This window comes from Rhamphochromis sp. 'chilingali', assembly GCF_963969265.1.
Source record: "Rhamphochromis sp. 'chilingali' genome assembly, chromosome: 13".
Taxonomy (NCBI): Eukaryota; Metazoa; Chordata; class Actinopteri; order Cichliformes; family Cichlidae; genus Rhamphochromis; species Rhamphochromis sp. 'chilingali'.
The window spans coordinates 21594294-21618977 of NC_137940.1; the positions used below are offsets into that span (position 1 = coordinate 21594294).

The following is a 24684-nucleotide window of genomic DNA, read 5'->3' on the forward strand; positions in this document are numbered from 1 at the left end:
TAAATTTGATTCGTGCAGATCAAATGACCATACACAGATGTTTGCATTTTTATCTGTCTTGCATTCTCATCAGGGAGTCCTATTATTGGTTCCAAATTCCTGCTGCAGCATGACAACAAACCCAAATATAAGATCAGAGTCATAAACAGCTATCTGCAGCATGAGGAAGAGTAAGAGCTCCTGCAACAGATGGCACGGCCCTCGCAGAGCCTGATCTCAGTGTGCGATTAAAAGACATGAAAAACAATCAGCTAAAGACTTTTACATGAAGCTGACTGAAAAACTGAACTCTGTATGGAAAAAAGTACTTTGTACATCTTTATTTATTTTTATTGAACAAACCAATGCTTTGCAGCCCAGATGAATAGTTGGCCTATCTTCACTTGACAGACGTGCATGATGAGCCAGCAGAGGGCTCTCCAGCTCTCCTCTATGAAAGACGAGCTTCCCATGCGTGGATGGACACAAGGAAGACATATAAGGGAAAGTAAAAGGAAAGAAGAGAAAAAGGAAAGGAAGCAATTACTGAGTGGAGTATCGAGCTAGAACCCTGGCTTGTTCAGTGACTGTGGCTCATCCTAATCAGAGTTAATTAACTCTTATGTCTCCTCCCCTGTCAACCACTACAATGGAAACACAGTATCACTTCATTTAAAACAGAAATAATCTTGCACTTCAAGTGTCGGCAATTATGGTGTTATTATATAGTTATAGTTAATGTATATCACAAGAATAAAGACATGACATGGTAATAAGATCTTAAACGCTCTGAAAATGAACCCTGAAACATCAGAGGAGCATATCGATCAGCAGAAATGATTCCATGTATGTCTATGCGTTGATGTACTTCCCAGTTTGTGCTGAGGGCCACGTGCATACGATGTGTCAGGTGGCGAACAGCAGGAAGTGATCTCGCACCGTAGGGAGAGTTAACCCCACGTGGACCCCCTCGGCCCTCTGTCCTCCAGAGCACCTGGACTGAATACTGGTGGGCTTTAATCCAGTCAAAGAGCGGGATACACTCTGGCAAGAGCTTTTTCCTTCTTTTCTCTAACCCCCTAACTCTACTAGTGAGCCGATTACCTGCTCTGTGTGTGTGTGAGCCCCAGTCCGATAGGCCCTGAGCGTGGCTCTTTGTGTGTGTGTGTGTCTGTGCTCACACGCAGGGCCAGACGGACACAGCTTCTTCCAGATAAAGGCTTTTTCTCCTGTCAAAAATGACTGCCCTGATAAGAGCTGATATGAGAGAAAAGCAAAGCCTTATGGCATCACTCTTGGCTTTTTTTTTTCTTTTTTTTTGTTTCTTTTGTAAACCCCAAATCCCCAGGAACAGACCCACTAACCCCTCACCCAGCACACACACACACACACACACACACACACACACACACACACACACACACACACACACACACACACACACACACACAAACACAGAGCTAATCTGTATTGGGGGTTTTAGTCGAGGTAGAGAGGGAGCAGGTGGAGGGATAAAGAAGAGTTGCTGCATGTTTCTTTTTCTGTTTTTGTATTTTTTTAAAAAGTAGTGTCGCCATATTAAAGACATCCCTCCCCTCAAACACCCAATCCTTAAACACACACACATACACACACACACACACAATACAGGCACACTTACTTTTCACACAGACAGATTATGTCTCAGACAGTCAGAGCTCCTGCCTTCAATTAACCTCACAAAGACAGGATCATTTACACACACATGATGATGATAGCAGGAGGGAGACAGTGAAGCCTGTGTGTGTGTGAGTGTGTGTGTGTGTAATGTATACAACAGACTGTACTTCACAGCAAGGCCTGATACAAGAATTGACTCTTAGTGAAGGACTTAATGTCGTGGTTTCAGTCTTCAGAGAGATTCTTCTGTGTCGCCCGAGATGTTCTCTCAAACGTTTGCAACATATGCTGCAGGAAAGAGAAAAAAAGAGCAAATAGGTGAAATGCACTGCTGAGTGTGGTCAAAACTGGATGTAAGGCAAAGGAAAACAGATTGTCTACGTTTAGTGGAGAAGTTGAATAGAGCGACACGAGGTTTGTGTTTGTTTGTCTGGCACTCGTTGCTGGTTCAGAATAATCACAAAATACGTTACTGTCATTACATTACTGTCCTGTATATGTGAGCGCTGTGCTCATAGGTGCTTCTCATTCAATAACTGAAGTGGAAGATTGCAGATGCTTTGTGGAAAAAGCTTGTCAGATAATCTAGTACCAACCTTCTAGGTGGATAACTGTTATAACTTCCCACTTAGCTCAGGGATTGGCCACACATGTGGAAGTGAGAAAACAGCCATGATTGGGCTCCTTCTCTTTGTTCCCACCAAAAGACCAGACAGGTTGTCCAATCAGGCTTTAGCGAGATAAAGTGAAGTTTTAAAAATACCATCGAGCTGCCATGTCTCGACCTGCATGTGGTATTATCACTTAAGTCATTACCTGCATATGAAGTGGCGCTAGGCAACCGGGAAACCTGAAAAACTGATCTCTCTAACACGTGTTCAATATTCTAAAAAAGTTATATTTTGACCCAAACCATGACCGGGAAGTTTCCGCCCCTGAAGCCTCAGTCATGTCAAAGCAAAGTGTATTTTTACGGCACGTTTTAAACAACATCAGTTGACCAAAGTGTTGCACAAGTTACACATAATATGTGCTACACATAAAAGTCACTAAATCAGTAATATACACATATTAAAAAAAAAAAAACACAAGTAAATAAGCTTTTGTTTTGCATAATAAAACATTGTAACATACCTATAATAGATCTATATTCTGTAATATATCTATATTATTGCTAAAGCACTTTCTGGATGGAAGCAAACTGCACTTCATTGCCTTGTATTTGTGACATATGCAATGACAATAAAGTTGAATTCTATTCTATTCTAAAGGTCAGGACACTCTGCAGTCACACAGCAACTTCCCTAGGACTGAAAAATCAGTTGGAGAGTGATTACATTGCTATCACTGTCACCCTCAATCTCTGGACAGCCACGTCTGATCACAAGGCAGCTGCACAGGTCGTCTGGTGGGAGGCGACCTATCTCCAATAAATACCTTCGAGCATGTAGAGAGTGACAGATTCATGATTTGTGATTTTATCCCAGACAGATTGCCAAATGACCACATTCAGTTGCAAGCTGATAGCAGACTGACTCTGTCTTATTTTATCACCATCTCGACGCACCAGTTACTTTGAAGACGGCAGCTGACTGCAGGCAGCTGCAGACCTCGTCCCCGTTTTCAAGCAACCATTTCAGGCAAAGAGATCACAAGTTGATTGCACATAGTCATGGTCATGTTCACCCACCTTTCCCCTGTGTCTGTAGCATAAAAAAACTTAAAAATAGTCCCAGACAAGAGATGCACTCTCATGGTTTATACTCAGGTGTGTTTGATTTCTCTTCCCTGAATAAGCTGGTCTTGGATGTTTCATATGAGAGATACAATCATTTTTTTGTGTGTATGTGTCTAAAATAAATCCCTGGTTGGAAAATAAAGAGAAGAGGCTTACGAGCCTCATGCTAATGCTGAAAATGTTGCCCTAAAAGTTCCTCAGAAGAGCACTGGACACTTGTCCATCATCTCCCTCTCTTCCCTCATTACCCACAGTGGTGCTATATGCACAAAGAGCCCCATGGGAAACACTCTCAACCACTGAGTATCTTACAGAGACAGCGAGCTCACGTGGAAACACACCAGTATGACTGACAAAATACATTTCTGTTACCTTCTTCATTCACCTGCTGCAGGTTGCGTGGGGGGTGGGGGCATGCAAAGCTGTTCTGTCCTAGTCTGTATGTTTTTTTTGGCACCACTGTAGCTATCTGGTAGGGCGCACACATACACCAGCCACTGTGTACACACGCTGTTCGCTCTTGGAGCTGTCAAGCAAACAAGTACAAATCCAGCACAGAGACAGTACAATCTATGTGAACAGTAAATAAATAAATAGCAGGATGTAAAATGGAAACAGAGAGCTTAGCATAGAGACAAGCATGAAGTGCTCTGTGGACAGACACAACAGAGGAGATCCTGCTTTGGGCTCGTGTCTCAGCCATCATTTTTCTTCTCTACTGTATGTCTTTATTTTCCTCTAACACCCCCTACACACATACACACACACTCACACACAAACATCACTCTCCCAAGCTCCTTCATTTCTGCTGAAGGAGAGGGAGAGGAGACGCAGAAGAAAGGAGGAGGGGGTTGCGATTAGTTTCAGGGTTCTAGCTCGCTTGATTGGCAGCTGGCAGCATATGGAGCCGTGAAGAAGGTTTGCCCACGCTCACTTCAGAGGAAACAAATATTTGCCTGAAGGAGGGAGCGAGAGAGAGTGAGTGAGAGTAAAAAAAATATTAATTAGTTTTCAGACGCGCTGAGAGATAAAAGTCGGCAAGACGCACCCATCAAAAGGCTGCAGAGTTAGCTGCAAAATGGAAATTTTCCCCAAGTTGACAGATCCAGTAAGGCTGCAAGCAGAGCTGAGGGTAAGTACATATGTGGAAGCGCTGAGGTGCGCGAAGACAGGAGCCCAACGTAGATTCTGCATTAACATCTGTGCATACGTTAACATATTCTGAGCAGAATTACACAGACATTTAAGAATGCATCTTTCACACTTCTCTAGCGGCTTCAATTATTTCTTAATTATCATCTCCACATCAAAACGGAGATGCGTGGAGATCGGCACATATGCACCGCATTAAATGCACTTGAAGTAAGTATTGGTAGGCATGAATCCCAGCAATTCAAGAGAATTACAGTTTAATTAAATTCAATTTTATTTATATATTAAATATAAAAACATCACAAGAATGGTTTCTTTATATTATTATCAGGCAAAGACCCCAACAATCAGACCCCCTATGAGCAAGCACTTGGCAATAGTGGGAAGGAAAAACTACCTTTTAACAGGAAGAAGAGACAGTCAATGCATCATGGAAAGCCTCCAGCCAGCCTTGGCCTATTACAGTGTAATTAAGGGATGGTGCACAATTACCTGATCCAGCCCAAATAATTAGGGCTTTATGGGGAGATTGTTTTTCAGTATACATTTACAGTATACTGAGCTCTGTGGATCTCAACAAAGCACAGCAGTTCTGGAGTAATGTCCCTTTTTTTTACTGATGAGACCAAAGTGATGATGTCAGGGCATAATGCACAGTGCCACATTTAGTGAAAACCAAACACGCCATGTCAGCGTATCATAGCAACTGTCGAGCACGGTGGTGGAAGAGTCATGATTTGGGCGTACCACAGCCGCAGGATGTGGGCGGCTTGCAGTCACTGATTCCACAATGAACTCTTCTGTCAAAAAGCCAAAACTTGGCTGAAATTGGGTTATGCAAGAAGACAATGACCCCAAAATAGCAACAAATGTTGCAAGTCCAGAACTTGACCTGACTGAAATGCTGTGAGAGCTGTTCATAAATGAATGCCTGCAAACCTCAATGCACTGATGCCATGTTTCCTCCACAGCAATGTAAGAAACGGATAAATTCATACAGTCCTAATGCTGTGCTTAGAGCTTTTAAATGGCTGGATGAAGTCCTAAAAACCATACTTGTTGTTTTTTGAGAGAGTCCTGTTGTCTTGTGTGCTGCTTGATTTTTTTGAACCTGTATTATTATTATTATTGGATCGATGTGAGTTATGGCCATAGTGAACTAACCCTACCTTTACCCCATGAGTACACTAGATGCATAGAAATTAACATCTTTTGCCTACTTTAATACCAAAAAGTACCAAACAAACAAACTGTAGAGCACACCGGCTGTACTAATCTAGGCCAATCATCTCTTCAGTCAATCAACTCCCTCTCTACGAGAAAGCAAATATTTAAACATTTTTCCAGTGAGCTGATTTATTCTTTTAATGTTATATCTACAAAATCCAGCCTTGCACTGTTTTCATTAATCATATGACTAAGACGGATTCTCTGGGGCAACAATTAGAGTTACCATTAGAGCGCTACTACTAAATAAACAAAACAAAATAAACACACCTTTTTAAAAATCTTTTTTATTTTGGCCTCGAGACACTAATTGTTAGTAAAAAATAACCTCATCTGCAATCTCACAAACCACTAATCAGGGCCTCCGAAAAAAGAAACCGCCGCATGAAAGAGACGTTGCTTTGCTTTGATACGTGGCGTTCAGACACTGACCATGGGATTATGCACCACTGATAAGGTAATTAACAGACTATGATAGTGTAATTAAGCAACATCTGAGAAGAAAGGCTGTTGGAGTGGTGTGTTGGTGTGGGTGCACATCAAAGCCCGTGGCACTGCATTAAAGGCGGGCTTGCTGTGCAGAACATTTGGTTTAGCGTGGTTTCCTCTGCGAAGGTATCGATGTGTGCCCAAAGAAAGCTTGTCGTGCCATTGAGAATTAGCTGACAGCACCAAATAACTTCATAGTGATGGAAATAAAAATGCCTTTTCTGGAGCAATTGGGTAGTGCAAAATGGACAGAGATCATATCAGAGGCAGTAACCGATAGCTTCATTGTCTGAGTCAAAATGGTGTCTCTCTCCATCAGATTTCAGAGAATAAATGCAACTCGCATGAATTCACTTAGCTATTTACCTTGCTTTGCTTTACTGAGAATGCACCTTTGTGGGATTCGCCGTCAGGCCTCGCAGAGTGCACTCCCCCCTTTTCTCTCTCCCCCTCTTTTCCTCTGTGTGCACTGAACCAGCACAAATTCAGTTTTATTGTATTTATTTGTTTATTTACTCTTATCTCTTTTCCATTTCAGAGGCTTCCTATCAGAGACCTCCAAACCTCAGAAGCCGAGTGGCAGGGGAGCTGCCAGGTTTACATTTGAGTCCGTATGAGCGTGTGTGTGTGTGTGTGTGTTTCGGGATAAAATTAAAATACAAATGGAAAGGAAACATTGGAATCATCACTTTTCTTATCGCCAGCTACGCGGTTTACGGCTCCCACTGTTAACAAACTCCTCCAGGGTGATGAAACAGAAAGCGCTGAAATGTACTCACTTCATGACTCACAGAATATCTTTTAAGTAACATTATAAACCATTGGCAAGGGGTACTGCAAGGGGAGTGAAACTCATTTTAGGCATTACATCACTGCGAACAGCAGAGCCTGCACTTTACTGTTGGATGCAGTAAGAGCTGCTTAGCGTATTTTATCTCGAGAAATATCCCGGGACGGTTTTTGATATGACAGATCACCCACAGGTGTAGGCCTTACGTCCAAAATGAGCAACTCCGCTGAAGCTTAAAGTCTACTTTTTAACTGCAACTTATCTTGTCATTTCAAATCTAGTGTCTTGCGCTTTGCTGACACTGAGGAATATGTGTTGGTGTCCAAACATTTTCTGACCTAACCGTACTGTTTCCCACATTTCCTGTTTCCTCAGGCAAGAGTAAGAGTGCAAGCAGCTCGCCACAATGCCAGAAGTTTGGTAGATGATACATGACTCTATATGAAATGGACAAAGCCATCTTGGTGTTACCCATTAGTCCTGTTTTGACATCTTCAGCCTTTGTTTTACTCAACCAGACATTAGCCAGGAATAACCTCTGGTTAAGAAAGAACACGTCCAAAACGTCTCCAGCTTTATCACCTATTTCAATCTGAGTTGAATTATGATTTCAAATGAACATTGTGATTATATATTTTTTTTAAAAAGAAGCGAGCAACTGGTACCATATATTCATTAGGAAACAGTTTAGCATTAAATAAGTTAAAAAAAATAGCATATTACTGCCTCTGCAACCAAAGGAGCCTCCCCTTGGTGCTCATTGCAAAAAATACAGGTTTAAGACACTTCAGGGCTTCACTGTTCACATCTGGGCTTCCATACAGCACCTGCATGTGGGTCAATAGCTTCCTCTCGGGCCGTAGACAGAGAGTCAGAGTTGGCCATCACACATCCTCAGCCCTGAGTCTCAGCACTGGCTCACCCCAGGGCTGTGTGCTCAGTCCACTGCTCTACTCTCTCTACACACACGACTGCACTCCTCGCCACCACAGCAACATCTTTGTGAAATTTGCAGATGACACCACAGTGGTGGGGCTCATTTCCAAGGGAGACGAGTCTACGTACAGAGACGAGGTGGAGCAGCTGACGTCATGGTGTAAGGCCAATAACCTCCTCCTCAACACTTCAAAAACCAAAGAACTCATAATAGACTTCAGAAGGAAAAAGGCAGAGATCCAACCACTATTCATAAATGGGGACTGTGTAGAAAGGGTGGCAAGCTTCCGCTTCCTGGGAGTCAATATAGAGGAGAACCTTTCCTGGAGTGTGAACACCTCCGAGCTGCTGAAAAAGGCCCAACAGAGACTGTACTTCCTGAGAATTCTCAGGAGGAATAACATCACACAGAGACTGCTGGTGTCCTTCTACAGAGCCACCATTGAGAGTGTTCTAACTTACTGCATATGCATCTGGTACACTAGCTGCACAGGGGCTCAGAGGAAAGCACTCCAAGGGATCATTAACACCGCCCAAAAGATCACTGGCTGCCCTCTCCCCACACTGGAAGTTCTACACAACGCCCACTGTTTTAAAAAGGCCCAAAACATCATAAAAGACACCTCACATCCTGGCCACTCCCTGTTCGAACTGTTGCCCTCAGGCAGACGGTACAGGGCAATCAGAGCAAGGACTAATAGACTCAAACACAGCTGTTATCCAACTGCAATAACACATCTGAATACTACAAAAAAAATGTCCATCACGCCACTCTTGTGTTAATCTATGCACGGTCTGAAGCATGTGTGTGGGAATGTATGTGAATGTTTTACTGTTATATCTTATTAGTATTTTAAGTATTCTATCTATTTTATTTATTGAATTTTATTGTTTTATTTATATTTTGATATTGCTAGGGATGATGCAATGATCGGGGACCATTCTTAATTTCGTTGTTCTCATGACAATGACAATAAAGTTTCTGATTCTGATTCTGATCTGGAGGCTACATAAACTCACTGGCCACTTTATTAGATACACTTGTTTCTTAATCGGCCAATCACATGGCAACTATTGAAACTGTATCAAGATGACCTGTTAAAGTTCAATCTGAGCATCAGAATGAAGAAGAATGGTGATTTAAGTTACTCTGAATATGACATGGTTTCATGTCTCCAGGGTTTACAGAGAATAGGTGGAAAAGTGAAAATATCCAGTGAGCAGGAGGTGAGAAAGCCTTGTTGATGCCAAAGGTCAGAGAAAATGACCAGTCTTTACAACTAAGGTATCCAGAAGAGCATCTCTGAATGCGCCACACCGTTGTCTTGATTTCTGCTGTACCAGTGTCATGAAAGCATGGATCTGTCCTACATCGCATCAATTGTTCAGGTTGGTGATGGTCACGTAATTGTAATTCGGGTGATGTTTTCTTTTGCCCCCCTTGATGTCACAGAATAGTATTGCTGCTGACCATGTCCATGGTTAAACTGAGTGTATATATCCAAATCAAAGTAATCAAAGTATGGCTAATCCGGTCTTTAAGTCTGACGTCATTAGCCGTATCCGGGTCCAAAATCTGTTTCTGTCACGGTTCGCTTGAGGACTCACATGCAGGACTCAGAGGCACAGTCAGTATTTATTACAGTTCCACCAGGTGTATATACAAACAGTGCAGGGGATAGTGCTATATACAAAGCGGTGACAGGGAAAAGGCTCCGGGGAAATCCAGGTAGGGAAAAGACACTTGCTCCTCTTCTGAATCTCTCTCCAAACACTCACACAAAAAGGGAATCCGCTCGGGGAATGCAGGGTCGGGTCCAGGGGATCTATGTACAGAAGGAAACACACGTTAGAGGTTTTGCACAGGGAAGCAAAAGAGAACTTGCTCAGAGCCGGGCTGCACTGACGCGAGTCACACACAACGATCCAGCGATGAGTAGAAGCCACTCCCTGGCTTAAAATATGGGCTCAAAATGTGGTCATAAATATTTTGTACTTGTAAAAAAGATTTGTACTTGTAAAAAAGATTTGTACGTGTAAAAAAAATTTGTGCGTGCGTAAAAAAGATTTGTATGTGTAAAAAAGATTTGTGCGTGCGTAAAAAAGATTTGTATGTGTAAAAAAGATTTGTGCGTGCGTAAAAAAGATTTGTATGTGTGAAAAAGATTTGTGCGTGTGTGAAAAAGATTTGTGTGTGGACTTAGAAAAACCCCCCCTGCAAGTTACAAGTACGAATTTTGACCCTATTTTTCTTCCTTTAAGCTGATTGGTCAATGTCATGTCAATCACAAATTAAACAATCCAATCAGAGAACAGATGGGTTTGGCTGTCGGGGGGATGCTTTACGGACCTTCAGGTCCTGGAAGGGTTGCAGATTGAAGATGGAGGACAGCGGTGCCGCTTCTGCGGCGCAGGTAAGGTTTAGTTTATGGTTTACTGGAACAAGCTAATTGTCCAGACATATATTTTTGAATATCATGTTCGTTTACTACACTGTAATTTTTCACGGTGCCAAAAGATAGCTTAAAAAGGGCTCTCAACATTAGCCCTAGTGTTGCATGTGTTTAAATAGTCTCCTGTGTGGCACGGTCTGTCTGCTTAAACATCAGCATCGTGGAGAATTATGTGTTTGGATTTAAGTGTAATCCCGATGAGATGTCGTTTTGGTAATAATTGGAACTGAAATGCTCTGACTTGACCTTAGCACTGGTCCCAGGTCACCCCCGAGTTTGTGTTAGAGTAATACTACAGTAATTACAGTATACAACAACTTTCAGCAGCTACTGAAAGTTAGGGGACCTAGCTTAACTTTCAGTAGCTGCTAACGCATTAACGAGCAAACCGCGCTAACGTGTTATGCTGCGCTAACGGAAAATCGGTTAATGTCATTTTAAGGAGATTACTGCTGACAGCACAAATATATGTGTGTGTATAAAGTATCTGATTTCAGTTTTCTTCTACTACTGTAATTATGGCTTAACAAGCTTCCTGAGTGAGCGTTTTGGGATTTATGACAGCTTATAGGCAGTGACATTGAGAAGTACTCTGTTATACAGTACCAGATTGACCAAGAATGCTTCTGTAGTTAACTGTAGTGCAGTGTCTGTCTGGTGTCAGTAAGCTAATGTCTGTTGATATTTGCTTTGCTGGATGTGTCCTGTTCAAAAATTTAAGAAGGAATTCAGGAGAAAATGATTTAAAAAGATTGGATTTGCTTCAGCAGTTGAAATTACAAGTTTATAGTGCCAGCCTTTTGTGTGAACCAGCTTCCCAAAAAGGATAATGCTGAAACGGGCTTTACAGCTTATATACTGTGACAATAAAAACATATGCTGATTCTAAGGCCCAGTTCACGGCATCTTGTTCAGCCTCCCTAATCCAGAGACTAATCTAACCATTATCGTGTGTTTGTAAGCATACTGCAAAAAACCCCTCTGCACTCTATGTGTACCTGCAATATTTCGAATACAGCGCTGAATGACATTCTCAACCTTCAAACATGGAGTGCCAACATGCTTATGAGCACATTTGCGTTGTGTACATCTTTAAAAAAAAATGAAACAGCCTTACTTAATAATTTTGTAAAGTAAATTTTCAACCCTAACAGATGTCACATGTGTTTAGGGACTTTTAAAGTCTTTCTGCATCGGGTTATGTGTTTTGAAGTGTGCTATACTAAATTTGTGGGTCATCTGTGTCATCATGGGAACATCCACAGGGTACTTCAGAGAGAGAAATAGTAGAGTGTATGATACATCCATAGAGAAACGTGTAAATCTTTGAAAATTGCCTGATTGTTTTACTTAACAGGTGACTGTAAATCAAGTGGACCTTGGTCGATCTCCCTCCAGAACAGAGAACCTGGGATGTTCCTGTGACTCTTTGGTGGGTTCATTTTTTTCATTATTAAAGTAAAGTTGTTTGAATTTTTTGAATACAGCAAGGTGGCACAGGATAAAACATATTTAAAAATAATTTTTAATGCAATTCAGTTTCTTTACTGTATTACAAAGTTAATCAAAATAAAAAGATTTCATGAGAATATTATTTGGTTTTATTGAGTTTTACGCAGTTTGACATTTCATTGTTCCTTCAATGCACTTCATATGATATTAGTAATTGAATAATTTTTTTCTTCTTTCAGGTGGCTTTAGGAAGACATGTTTTCCAAAACCTTCAAAATAGGCTGGTGCAGTCCTACCAACAGCAGCCCTTGGACCTTGATCATATTGAGTTCCTCTGCGTGAACGCATCAACTCTAGTCTGTTCTCTTTCTGCTCATATTAATGTTCCATCAGTGGTAGGTTTATTTGATTTAGTTTTGGTTATCTTTAAAAATCGTTTCAATATATGCCATTCTTATGTATCTTATAATGTTAATTACTACAGTGTAGTAATTATGCTATACAAATGCACCTGTCATCCATTGCCTTGTTAAATCCAAGATGAAATTTTGTTCTGTGTTTCAATATAAAGATTGGGTATAAGAATAATGATAGTAAGATGGTAAAACTGAATTCCAGGATTTCATCCAACTAAATATTTTAATGCAACCATTTTTTAGGTGGTTGAAGCTCTTCACCACCTCATCTGCCTCATCCATTCCGATATGGATACAAGAAGGTCTGCCATTGTTGTTGACAGCTCAGCTGGTGAACGGGGGAGGCCAAAGCTCTATGTTTCCAAAGACCACCTCAAAGATCTAATAAAGATGGACCTCTCCGTTCCTTGTATCTCCAAGCTTTTGGGCATATCGCAGAAAACAGTCCGACGAAGAATGGAAGAGTGGGGCCTCTCAATAACGGCAACCTACAGCTCACTATCAGATGATGAAATTGACAACTTAATTGCAGCCATAAAACAGGAATCAAAAAATCTGGGTTAGTTATTCATGTGAAAAATAATGCTTGTAATAAGGCTATTTTATTTTTCTTGCTAGCAACCGTTCATATTTACATGAATAACACTAGCTGAATGTCATGATTAGTTAGTAGTTTGATTTACTGTACTATAAGTGCCTTCCAATGTGCAGTTGTGATTCTTTCACTATGGAATGTCTTTTTAGGCTACAGAATGGTTAAAGGATGCCTCAGGGCACTGGGCCACAGGGTGCAGTGGAACAGAGTATGGGATTCCATGCGTCGTGTTGACAGCGCTGGAATCCTTGAAAGGATGGCAAATCTTGGATGTGTTGTCAGAAGGACATACAGTGTTCCTGGTCCTCTGTCACTGCTCCACATTGACACCAACCATAAGTTAATTAGGTAAGTTTAACATAACTCAATAGTCATAGGGCACATTTGGGCCCATTACTATTTAACTCATTCATGCATATGCAAACACTGTATTTTACATTACGCCATCACTTTACCGCCAAGTTAGCAGTTTTATATATATATATATATATATTTAGTGTTTATATATCATATTTGATTATTGGTGAAAAATGCAATTAATTAATTATACTCAGTGGCTGAAGTCTTAGGGGCTGTGTCTTTGTCTCTTTACAGATATGGACTTGTGATGTTTGGTGGTGTTGATGGCTTCTCAAGGAAGGTTTGCATTCTTCACTAAAATAGCAGAAAATGTGATGCTAGTACTAGTACTTCCATAATGTCTCTTTATTTTCAGATCTTGTACTTGAAAGCAGCTAACAACAACAAGGCTTCTACAGCACTGACGTTCTTCCTTGAGGCTGTACAGAAGCATGGATTTCCATTGAGGTATAATGCAAAAACTTGCTGTTCACATTAGAGCATAGAGGCTTAAATCAGTCTCACTTATATTTTGAATACACATTCGTGCCTGACACACATGCTTGCTGTCTGGAAATGATTGAATTTTCCTATCATTTGTATTATATTTTCAGAGAAATACTACAATAATAATAATAATAATAATAACACGTTTTATAACACCTTAAGGTTATCTTACAATAGCAACAATACAATATATTGAAACATTGCAAATAAAATGTAGACATAAGTTAAAGAAGAGAAAAGCAAGCATGACAGTATAAAAGCTAATCAAGTTAAAATGGACTAATACAGAATCAGGTGTATGCAATTCTGAATAGATGGGTTTTGAGACGTGACTTAAAAGTGGTGAAAGTGTTTGTTGTCCGGAGATCTGGTGGAGGTACATCCAAAGTCTTGGGGCAGAACAACTAAAGGCTCTGAGTCCCATTGTAGTTAGGCAAGCATGTGGAACAGACAGAAGGGAAGCTGAAAAAGAGCGAAGTGTATGAGGGGGCGAGTACCAATGTAGTACAAATGTAGAAGATCAGATAAATATGGACGAATATGTCAAATCAGTGTCAGCTGTTTCCCATGTGTTTTCATTTTCTCTAATCACACTTGTGTGTATTTAGTCTGTGTGTTTCTGTTCATTCTTTGTCATGTTGTCTGTTGTCGTTTGTGCCATGTTTCCATGCGTCTCTGCTTCTACGCTCCAGGTTTCAGGTATCTTTGTATCCACGGCGAGTTTCATGTTTTTGTTTTTATGTTTATCTTTAGTCTGCCCAGTTTAGCTTCATCTCTGCCTTTTGTTTTGTATAGTTTTTACCAGCCTTAAGAAACGGCTTGCTTTCTGTTAACATTCAAGTTTTGTACCACATTCCATTTTTGTCTGCACTTGGGTCAAACATTAATACTTCACATAGTCAGCTGCTCAGCCAGACTGTGATAGAACAACCATTTCACTGACTTTGCAAGTTAACATTGCTAGTTGTGTATTGTACTTTTGGGGAAAATATTTACAAATATAGCTCTGCATAAGAGCTCAAAGAGCCCTAAAAATATTATACAGTTGAATGTAAAACATTCACATTTTTCTTTAAATGATTAACTTTAAAATATTGCTAAACTGTGATACTCTGCAATTTCTGTGTCCTTTGTTTATCATATTTCTAGAGTGAGGGGAGACCAAGGAGTTGAGAATGTTGACATTGCTCGATACATGTTTGAAGTTCGGGGCTGTGGTAGAGGAAGCTTTATGTCTGGCAAAAGCGTGCATAACCAAAGGTATTCCTAATTTACAACAAAAACATATTTTTGATTGCCAGGTGTAGTATTCTGGCGTTAATTATTGAATGTGTTATTAACAAAATTACGTTTAAAATTTTTGTTTTGTTTTAAAGGATAGAGCGCCTGTGGCGAGACGTTTGGAATGTTGTCACCAACATCTACTACGATCTTCTTCACAGACTTGAGGAAGACAGACTGTTGGATCCAACAAACTGTACTGACCTTTTTTGTGCACAGTATGTGTTTTTGCCACGAATCCAAGCAGATTTGGAGACGTTTATTGAAGGCTGGAACAATCACTCTCTTAGGACAGAGCGGAACTACACCCCAAACCAACTATGGGAGATTGGAAAGACTCAGAATCCAGTCAATCCTCCTGAAAGTATTGTGGTATGATTACACATCTCTAAATTATTCAAATTGCTTTTTTGAAAAAAAAAATATATGTATATCATTGACAAAATTAATAAAACATGTATTTTAAAGACTTCCTGAATTGATGGCGTCTAATTTCAGGCAGAGTATCCAGATGTGGACATTGCAGACTTGGACCAAACTGGTATTCACCTTCCAGAACTTGTGTCTCCACTTGACAGTGAGGATTTGGAAAGAGTGAGACACCTTTTCAATCCCATGGAACCCTCTATGTCCTATGGGGCTGACATTTACAGTTCCCTTCTCCAGTATGTGGAAGGCATTCTTGAGAACAGGCAGGATTTATAGCTTTATCTAGTGATAGTTGAAAATAATATGCCCTAACAGATGTTTACATTATGTTGAATTATCAGTTTTTGTATCTGAGGACAGTTACTAAAAGTCTGCACCAATATTTATTTTCAGTTTTTAATGTTAATGCATTTTGTGTTTGATGAGTTTACTAAACCATATTTTCCTGATAATCTGTCAGTTAATGCAAAGGTAACATGATAAATGCTTTCTGTTCTCATGTAAGTCCTTTGTTTAATAATAGCTTCAATAAAATTTTGTTTAGGTGCCATCATGCCTATTCTTGCTGATTTATATTTTTATTTAATTTTAAAGGCAAGATTCAATTAATATACTTTATTTACAGTCTGACAAGATTTCTTTTTCTTAACTGTGATGGAGTCTAGAATGTAACTTGTATTTAAGTCCAATAACTGCTGCTCCAAATCCATGTCCTTAACAACTTCTGGATTTCAATTTGGGGTGTTCAAGCATATTTCCTTTGATTTACAAAATGATTTCAAACAACCTCAAAAATAATCCGGAAAATTATCATCCAATTTTCATAGCCCAAAACTTGACTTTATTGGTAACAGCTTGAAAGTGACAAAAACTCTCATGACTGTAGAACTGTAATGTTTTGATGTGTGTTAGCTGTCCTGCATGCGGTAATTAAATAGCTTGACCACAGCTGACAGTGTGGCAGATTTTTATTAACATTATATTCAACATCATTGGACTGTGTGTAACATTTAATACAGCTTTGGTATTAATCGTGTAATCCAGGAAACTTCTTCAAACAAAGAGATGATGTAAATCGGATGCATGACAATGACTGAAACCTAAATAACACAATCATTAGTTCCTTAACTTCAAATATAAATGTTAATGGTGGGAACTGTAACTTTAATTTTTATATTTAAACTCGCATAACAATATTCACAAAAAATCAATAAGCCTAAGTAACAGTGAAAGTTTTGGCTATGTAAAACATTTTTCAAGCATGGTTTAGCAAGTTTATTCGACATCCAGTGTCTACAAATTGCTTTTAAATAAGGCCGAAACCTGTGGCACAAGTTGCAATGCAATCATCAACATGTTTGGAAAAGACATTGTACTCGTGGAAGTGCCCAGGCACACGCAACGTTCCAAAACATGTAGAGGATATGAGGTAGTCTGCTTCGACTACTTCAACCTTCATGGTACCAGTCGGAATTTCCCACCCGACCCAAAACCTCATCAGCTGGCTGAGCTGGAATGGAGTGGCTGTAAAAATAATCAATGCATTAGAAATTAAATTAGATTCAAATTTTGAATCACAATGCAATTACACTCGCCTGTTTCAATGTAGGTCTTCAGAAATCCCACTGTTTGCATTTGGATGCTTTGTGGGTAAGGTGGATCATCATCGTCTTCATCATCGCCCTCATCTCCTGGCCAAACAATGTGGCTAAGAACAGCCTAAAATGAGATTTCAGAGACACACTTAAGAATGCAACTGCCTTAAATACAGTTTTTTTACATGTTAAATTTGCGAAGGGACTTTTTTCCGACACTTGGCATTTATATATGGTGTATTCTAGGGGGTGCTCATGATGGCACTGGATTATCTGGCAGCCTTTAAAAGAATTTTCCTCATGATGAATAAAGTATTATCAATCAATCATTTTGTCTCACTTAAAGTATAATGGTAAAAGGACTGATTCTTAATTTTCTACTCTCCCAGACCCTTCAAAGTTTTTTCTACAACAATTATCATTGTCACAATCACATTGTTATTTTCTGTACTTCCTACCAAAAATTCATACAGAGCGGGGAGCCAGGGTCAAACTGCTGATCAGTAGATGACCTGCTCTACCTCCTGAGCTACAGCCTCCCCTAAAAGCAGCATTAACTGTCATGCCATCTAGCCTTGTCACTGTAGTCGGCATATTAGAAATGCATTGAAATACCTGTGCAGTAAGAATGCTGTCTTCATGCTGGGGAAAGACCACTGAGGCTGTGTCAGGTCTTTGTTGAAGCATAGTCAACAATCCGGTGTCCTTCAGACCTTTTCTGATGTGTTTTGTCTGCCTTTTAGTTCGGCCTATCACCTAAAACAATAATTAAAAATAACCACATGACATTTGCTTAGGTGATGACAATCTAAAAAATTTTTTTAAAGGGCAATCTTACTGCATGATGGAGAAGCTGTTGGAACAGCCATCTGCGGTTTTCTGCACTAACGGGTGGCAAGTCCCAGGAAATGGCCAAATTGTTAATGTCATCCTTCTGCTGCTCAGTGAGGTGTTTATTACCATCAAGCTTATAGAGGAAAAAAAATTCCATTTTAGTATGTTGCAAATATATTGCATAAAAAATCTGCATGTTCTTGGGGGGGGGGGGGGGGGGGGGGGGGGGGGTATTTACACGTATATAAAAATAATGAGTTAATTTAAATTATGATTTCACAAAGGCTTGAAGTAAATTAGTATTCACCATGCAAATTGTAGAACGAATATCTAGGTCTGGCACATCATCGAGCTGTACAGTGACAGTGTCTCTATCAGCATGGACCAACATGTGAATAATAGCCTTGCTGAGGCCATGCAATCGTGAGAAGGGTCATGTTGGCTGCACCTGGAGAAGAACAGTACAAGAAAAATAAAAAAGGTATAGCGTTATCTATTGACGTAAGTAGTTGATTAATGAAGTGGTCAAACATGATGCAAATACTTCAATCTTTTTTCTTTTTTCTTTTTTAAATTTCTGGAGTAAATTTCTCGATGGATTATTTTAAAAACTCATCTCACATTAATTAAGAAAAGGATATAGAAACATACCGCTATGGATGTTAAAGCCATGTTGCAACTTTAGCATTGCCATGCTGAAAAAATGTCTCTGGACCCCAGTGCCAACAGCTGTGTCACCTATTTTAAAATTGGGAAAAAGAAAAAGACAACAACAACAACACAAGTAAAGTTACAAACTGCTTTACAGCACCCTTTAATGGAAAATTCTCATTTACCAAGTTGGAATGTTAAACAGCCTTTAAAGAAAGTAACTGAATCTATGCTTCACCATAAGCATTACCTTGTAAAGAACAACGAAAAGGTCCTGCCCAATCAATCTGTGGTCTTTTGTAGAAAGCAATGATCTCTCGGCTCTGGGATGTTTGATCTTGTCGAATGTCAATGATAGCTGTGATTTTGGGGTTCTCCTCCTTTTCCTTTAAGAGATGCCTCTTAAACAAAACTGCAGCATCTTGGGGATCACTGGCCTTTTTCCACTGTTCTACTAAAAGATAAAGTACATTGTATGCAAAAATAACATTTTGTACTGTAAACCCAGTAAGCCAAAAAATTAAGGCCCAGCACACTTTCTGGTAAGCACGTCAATTTGGAATTTTAAATATACTCTGACATTTGGTATGAAAAGTACCTTCCTTATTGTTGGCTGGGATGTCAGTGTTCATCTCAGCAGCAAAATTGAGAAGTGTGTCTCTGACTTCATGTGCTGCGTGATGCAGGTCATCCACTTCACTTTACCCAAAGTGTTGCAAAAGAAAAAAAAAACATCAGTGTTTAAACCGATCGATCGATAGATGGATGCAGGAATACTGTCAATAAAAGATAAGGTCACCTAAACAATGCACTCTAAAGAAGCAAAAGTATATTGTTAAAATGCCAGGATGAACACTGATAAAAGCTCATCCATGTGGTCAACATGATCATAGAAGATGAACAGGTTAGATAAGGATGAGCCCCTGCTATGACATGATGCAAAGACAGAAGCAAGAGCAACTATAAATGTGCTACACATAGTATTTGTTTAGTGTTGTCCAACTAAAATGAACTTACCGATCACCACATGTACTGGCATGCAAGACCAAGTCATCTGGAGGATAATGATTTCCACAAACAGGACAAGAAGGCTGAAGAGGATATTGCAATTAAAAAGTGTATTTATTTTAGTCCTAGCAAAGATGAACAGTCCAAATCTAGCACAGAATGCCACAGGTAATTAGCAAATAATGAAACAGTTGAACAAAGATCTGCTTGGAATTTTGTATTGTCCATATTACAATGTTAAATATATCTGGGAACTCACCTCCAATTGGACTTCATTCTGATGTGCCTGGTCAGTTATGCTTTCACACGCGGCTTCCTGGTAAAGGAATCTAATGTTACATTACACATTTATGGTAGCTACATGCTGCTCACGATTTGTCATTTAGAGCAAACTAGGGGATCAACGCCCCTCATGGGGACACTCCAATAGGGCATAAAGTTTTGGACTCTCCACCAATTGCTCTAAAGCAGGGGTGTCAAACTCAAATACACAGTGGGCCAAAATTCAAAACTGGAACAAAGTCGCGGGCTAACATTAATATTTATTGAAATATATTTGTTCCTCCAGATATAAGAATGAATCTTTTCTTATGGACTCAAACACGTTTTGCTAAAAAACGGAATATGAAACAAGCAAAGCTTAATACTAAACAATATATATATTAGCTGTATAATACCAGTAGGCCAACTCTAATAGTAATTTGGTATGGCTTCGCAGGGCAAATGTAATTAGGCTGCGGGACAGGTTTTGACACCTATGCTCTAAAGAAACGAAGAAGCTTCTCAGATGAGAGGTGGCACATCTTCAAGAAAACTTATAGAAGTCCAGATGTTTTCTTTGCAAACTCTTTAGACTACAATGACTGGGATAACTGAGAAACTTCACAGACATTTAGAGCAAAACTTACGACTGATTTCAGCACATACATTGACTCTGGAAATTCACCCAAAGTAGTCTTGGGTAAAGCATAATATTCTGTCCTTCCATTTTGAAAGTAGTAAAAAGAATACAACTTAAAAAGTTTTAGTTTTTAGCAAAGGTGGTAGCAATGTTTGTTTTACTGTTGAATTTGGCTTACTTGTACACAGTTTTCTACGTGACAAACAAGTAGCTGAAGAGGCATAGTCACACCACAGGTCTTGCACTGAGACTTCGGCATTTTGCTGAATTCTGCAGCATCATGTGGAAGAGGTGTAGTATCAATTTTTTCTTGGAGAGGGACAATATAAAGAGTATTTTTTCCATTGTTGGTGGCCATCTTGAGCGTCTTGGCTGTGTAGCCTTGTGTTCCCTGAGATACTAGAGAGAGATTTCTCTGTCCGCTACCACCTAGAATATGGAACAAAAACCAAATAATGCATTCGCAATACAGCAATGTTCTAAAAGTTGAGATCATAAAGTACAAATAAATCCATAACATTATGGAACACTACTCTTGTATAGCAATGTCTTTAAAAACTACCTTGTAGCAAACTATGCTTTTCATTTTTAAACAATGCTTAAAATGTTGAATGAATCACTAGACCAAAACAATATTTCATCCATAAACATATTCCGAATATTCAAGTTTTTAATTAAGTGGTGCTGTACTGTTGATCTTATACCTGTAAACAATGGAAGTGTATTGATGTGCATCTTATGCCTTTATAGCTTTTCAATCACAATGCACAAAAAAAGTGAGTTAATCGAGAAAAAAAAGACCATGCCTACAAATTTGAAAAATAAATAATAAAAGCCATATCAGTGTTCCATAAGTTATTCTCGGAAGAAGTGTTAGAAATGTTTTAATTAGACAAAAAAGCTTCTTGTAAAACTTATCCGGATGCTTTTGGCTCTAAGTAAATGTCTTCTATTAACTCAGACACAAAGTCGGGGAGTTAAAATGACTTACCTCCTGCTTTATACAAGAGCCATCCACCAGTTAGGGCCTTCATCTTCGGATACTCTTCATGCAGAGCTACAGTAATCTAAATTAGGGTTAAAAGAAATCAAACATTTCCTCATCATTAGTTTGTCAAATCAAATTGTAACATTTTTCAATTTTAATTTTAAAGTTTAAAATTAGATTTTTTTTTGACAAGATAAAGGCATCTAAAATTGAGAAAAGTACTTCTTCATGATCAGCATTGTCAGCTATGCTGAGAGTTCGCCTTCCAAGTCCAGCTTGAAGAAGCCGTATTTCATTCTTTGGGGTTTTTGTCGTGGAGTCAGGCAAAAGACAGAATTGCAACTGAAGGTTGCGAACTGCATGTATGACATTACTAGGAGCTGGGAAAGGCCTCTTTCCTTTGGATTGCCTTCTTTGAAACATTGCTGGAAATGACCTGTAAATAAGATTATACATTTGAGGCATTAAACACTGCGCCAAATTCTTCCAAATTAAAGCAAGACTACTCATCTGATTGGAAAAGTACTGCATTACTGTTAAGGTGAAATGTCATAATGATGTTTAAGGAGGATCCAAGAGCATAGGTAATTTGCAGAGCAGGTTGTTTAAATAAAAAGATGACTTCCATAAAAGAGAGTAAGAGTAAAAGCTGAACACACAATAGAGACAAATCCTGGATGCAGCATTTTACTTTTGTGCATGCCAGGTTAAAGCCTATGAATTATATTTTTAAACCAAAACCAAAGAGTAACTCAAAACCAAAAGGGTTCCTTGAATCCAGTATTCATTATATCCTTGTCAGTACAGATTTTATGTCTTCTCCAGAATACAGGGAAAAGAATATTAAAAATATGAACAACTGAAATACAAACCTAATTATCTGGGCTTCTACTTTACTGAATATCTTTGATTACTGTTCCATAACACTCCTCCCCCCCGAAAAAAAAGAAAGGAGTAGCATTACTGGCAATTTTCTTTTTCTTTTTACCTTTGCATTTCTATTTGGGTGCTCACTCTTGGGGTTTGCTGAGGCACTGTCGCAGTAACAGATGTGGTTGCAGTTCTACTCCTAATATCAGACTGGGAAGTTGACAGAATTCCCACAAGATTCAGTATAGCCTTCTCTATTGCAGTCTTTGGCTCCTGTTGAAAATATATTTATATGTTATTGAACATCTGCATCTTCATTTAAACAATACCATATGGTTTCCCGATATATCCCTTTTTCCCTTATTAACCTAATATTAAAATAGTTAACAGTATAACTAATAGTCATGAGTGAGAGTTTAAAAGAACACTGAGGAAGCTTGTTAAGCCATAATTACAGTAGTAGAAGAAAACTGAAATCAGATACTTTATACACACACATATATTTGTGCTGTCAGCAGTAATCTCCTTAAAATGACATTAACCGATTTTCCGTTAGCGCAGCATAACACGTTAGCGCGGTTTGCTCGTTAATGCGTTAGCAGCTACTGAAAGTTAAGCTAGGTCCCCTAACTTTCAGTAGCTGCTGAAAGTTGTTGTATACTGTAATTACTGTAGTATTACTCTAACACAAACTCGGGGGTGACCTGGGACCAGTGCTAAGGTCAAGTCAGAGCATTTCAGTTCCAATTATTACCAAAACGACATCTCATCGGGATTACACTTAAATCCAAACACATAATTCTCCACGATGCTGACGTTTAAGCAGACAGACCGTGCCACACAGGAGACTATTTAAACACATGCAACACTAGGGCTAATGTTGAGAGCCCTTTTTAAGCTATCTTTTGGCACCGTGAAAAATTACAGTGTAGTAAACGAACATGATATTCAAAAATATATGTCTGGACAATTAGCTTGTTCCAGTAAACCATAAACTAAACCTTACCTGCGCCGCAGAAGCGGCACCGCTGTCCTCCATCTTCAATCTGCAACCCTTCCAGGACCTGAAGGTCCGTAAAGCATCCCCCCGACAGCCAAACCCATCTGTTCTCTGATTGGATTGTTTAATTTGTGATTGACATGACATTGACCAATCAGCTTAAAGGAAGAAAAATAGGGTCAAAATTCGTACTTGTAACTTGCAGGGGTTTTTTTTCTAAGTCCACACACAAATCTTTTTCACACACGCACAAATCTTTTTCACACATACAAATCTTTTTTACGCACGCACAAATCTTTTTTACGCACGCACAAATTTTTTTTACACATACAAATCTTTTTTACAAGTACAAATCTTTTTTACAAGTACAAAATATTTATGACCACATTTTGAGCCCATACTTAAATGCTGGCTGCACTGATGAGGCCCAGGTGTTTCCTCTTCAGAGGGGCGTGGGCCGAGGGCGCGAACCCACCATGAGTTCCGCCCTGGCGGGAGAGCGAGAGAGAGAGCAAGAGAGAGAGAGAGAGAGCAAGAGAGAGAACACTACTAGTCAGCGGCCTACTGATCTGGCCGTGACAGTTTCAGGTCCCAAAGTCAAAGGAACACTGCAGCATCACTGAGAGTTAAATACTGTCTAAATTCTTTCATCTTCAATAAAATGATCAGTGTTGCTACTTTACCAAGTGTAAGAATTAAGTTTAACATCCAGGCATCCATGAAAACAAAATCTATGTCATTTAACGGAGTCAGAAGTTAGCAGGAAGTTAGCTTGCTAGCTTTTATCTAAAGATGGTATAGCATGTTCTGACTGAGAGATTTCTGAAAAAATTAAAACGTACAGCTCTGCTATCACTTCCGACATAAATGAAGACAGGGTTACGAAGTTGGACTAGCTGGTATATAATGATATGCTACGTGGTGGCTAGCTACACAGCTATGGTTAGCACAATATAAACACATTAGCACAGTGAAGCAGGAGGATGAATGCAATTTTTTTTTTCCACTCGATAAAAGTTAACGTGAGGGTTCCTGATGGTTAGGGACAAATGCAATCGCATGGCAGGATGCTGTAAACGGACCAAACTTCAGTCAGGAGAACAACTGAGATAATCCATCCACAATACGAGGTTAGTCATTAATATACTGCTGTGTGTGCTGGGCTGTAGTGACATCGTAAGGATTTAAAAACTGAGCTTTAAAATAAACAGTGGTAATAAAACTGAGAGAGGCCGACAGTGATCACTGCCTTTTTTCACGGGCTTGTTCAGTTTAAATAGAACAAGATAAAAAGCATTAAAACATGTTAAAAACACAACAGCCTTAATAAACGCAGAGTAGTTTGGAAAGAAGCAGGTTTCATACGTCATCACTTAAAGACCAGAACAGCACCAC

General features: G+C 39.4%; 2 protein-coding genes across 5 annotated transcripts; one reads left to right on the forward strand and one right to left on the reverse strand.

Moving 5' to 3' along the window:
* The first annotated feature begins 10256 nt into the window (after window positions 1–10256).
* Window positions 10257–16224, forward strand: LOC308408839 (uncharacterized protein). 4 transcript variants are annotated; one of them, XR_013973853.1, is made up of 11 exons: window positions 10257–10384; window positions 11781–11855; window positions 12115–12270; window positions 12535–12850; window positions 13036–13234; window positions 13481–13526; window positions 13602–13693; window positions 14882–14992; window positions 15109–15209; window positions 15304–15385; window positions 15512–15562. XR_013973853.1 is itself a non-coding variant. In XM_080901245.1 (10 exons), exons 1-10 carry the CDS (start codon window positions 10352–10354, stop codon window positions 15716–15718), a joined length of 1512 nt encoding a protein of 503 aa, XP_080757371.1. In that variant the 5' UTR covers window positions 10257–10351; the 3' UTR covers window positions 15719–16224. The 4 variants fall into 4 exon arrangements, 3 of the variants coding, with proteins under 3 accessions (XP_080757371.1, XP_080757372.1, XP_080757373.1); XM_080901245.1 differs by having other exon boundaries at window positions 15109–15385; window positions 15512–16224; XM_080901246.1 differs by having other exon boundaries at window positions 15175–15385; window positions 15512–16224.
* A 187-nt stretch (window positions 16225–16411) lies between these two features.
* LOC308408950 (uncharacterized protein) lies at window positions 16412–18291 on the reverse strand. Its single transcript, XM_080901433.1, has 5 exons — window positions 18179–18291; window positions 17876–18004; window positions 17653–17793; window positions 17038–17161; window positions 16412–16966 (listed from the first exon to the last, which is right to left on the reverse strand). The coding sequence occupies exons 1-5, from the start codon at window positions 18260–18262 to the stop codon at window positions 16749–16751; spliced, it is 696 nt and encodes a 231-aa protein (XP_080757559.1). The 5' UTR covers window positions 18263–18291; the 3' UTR covers window positions 16412–16748.
* Window positions 18292–24684: the final 6393 nt, after the last annotated feature.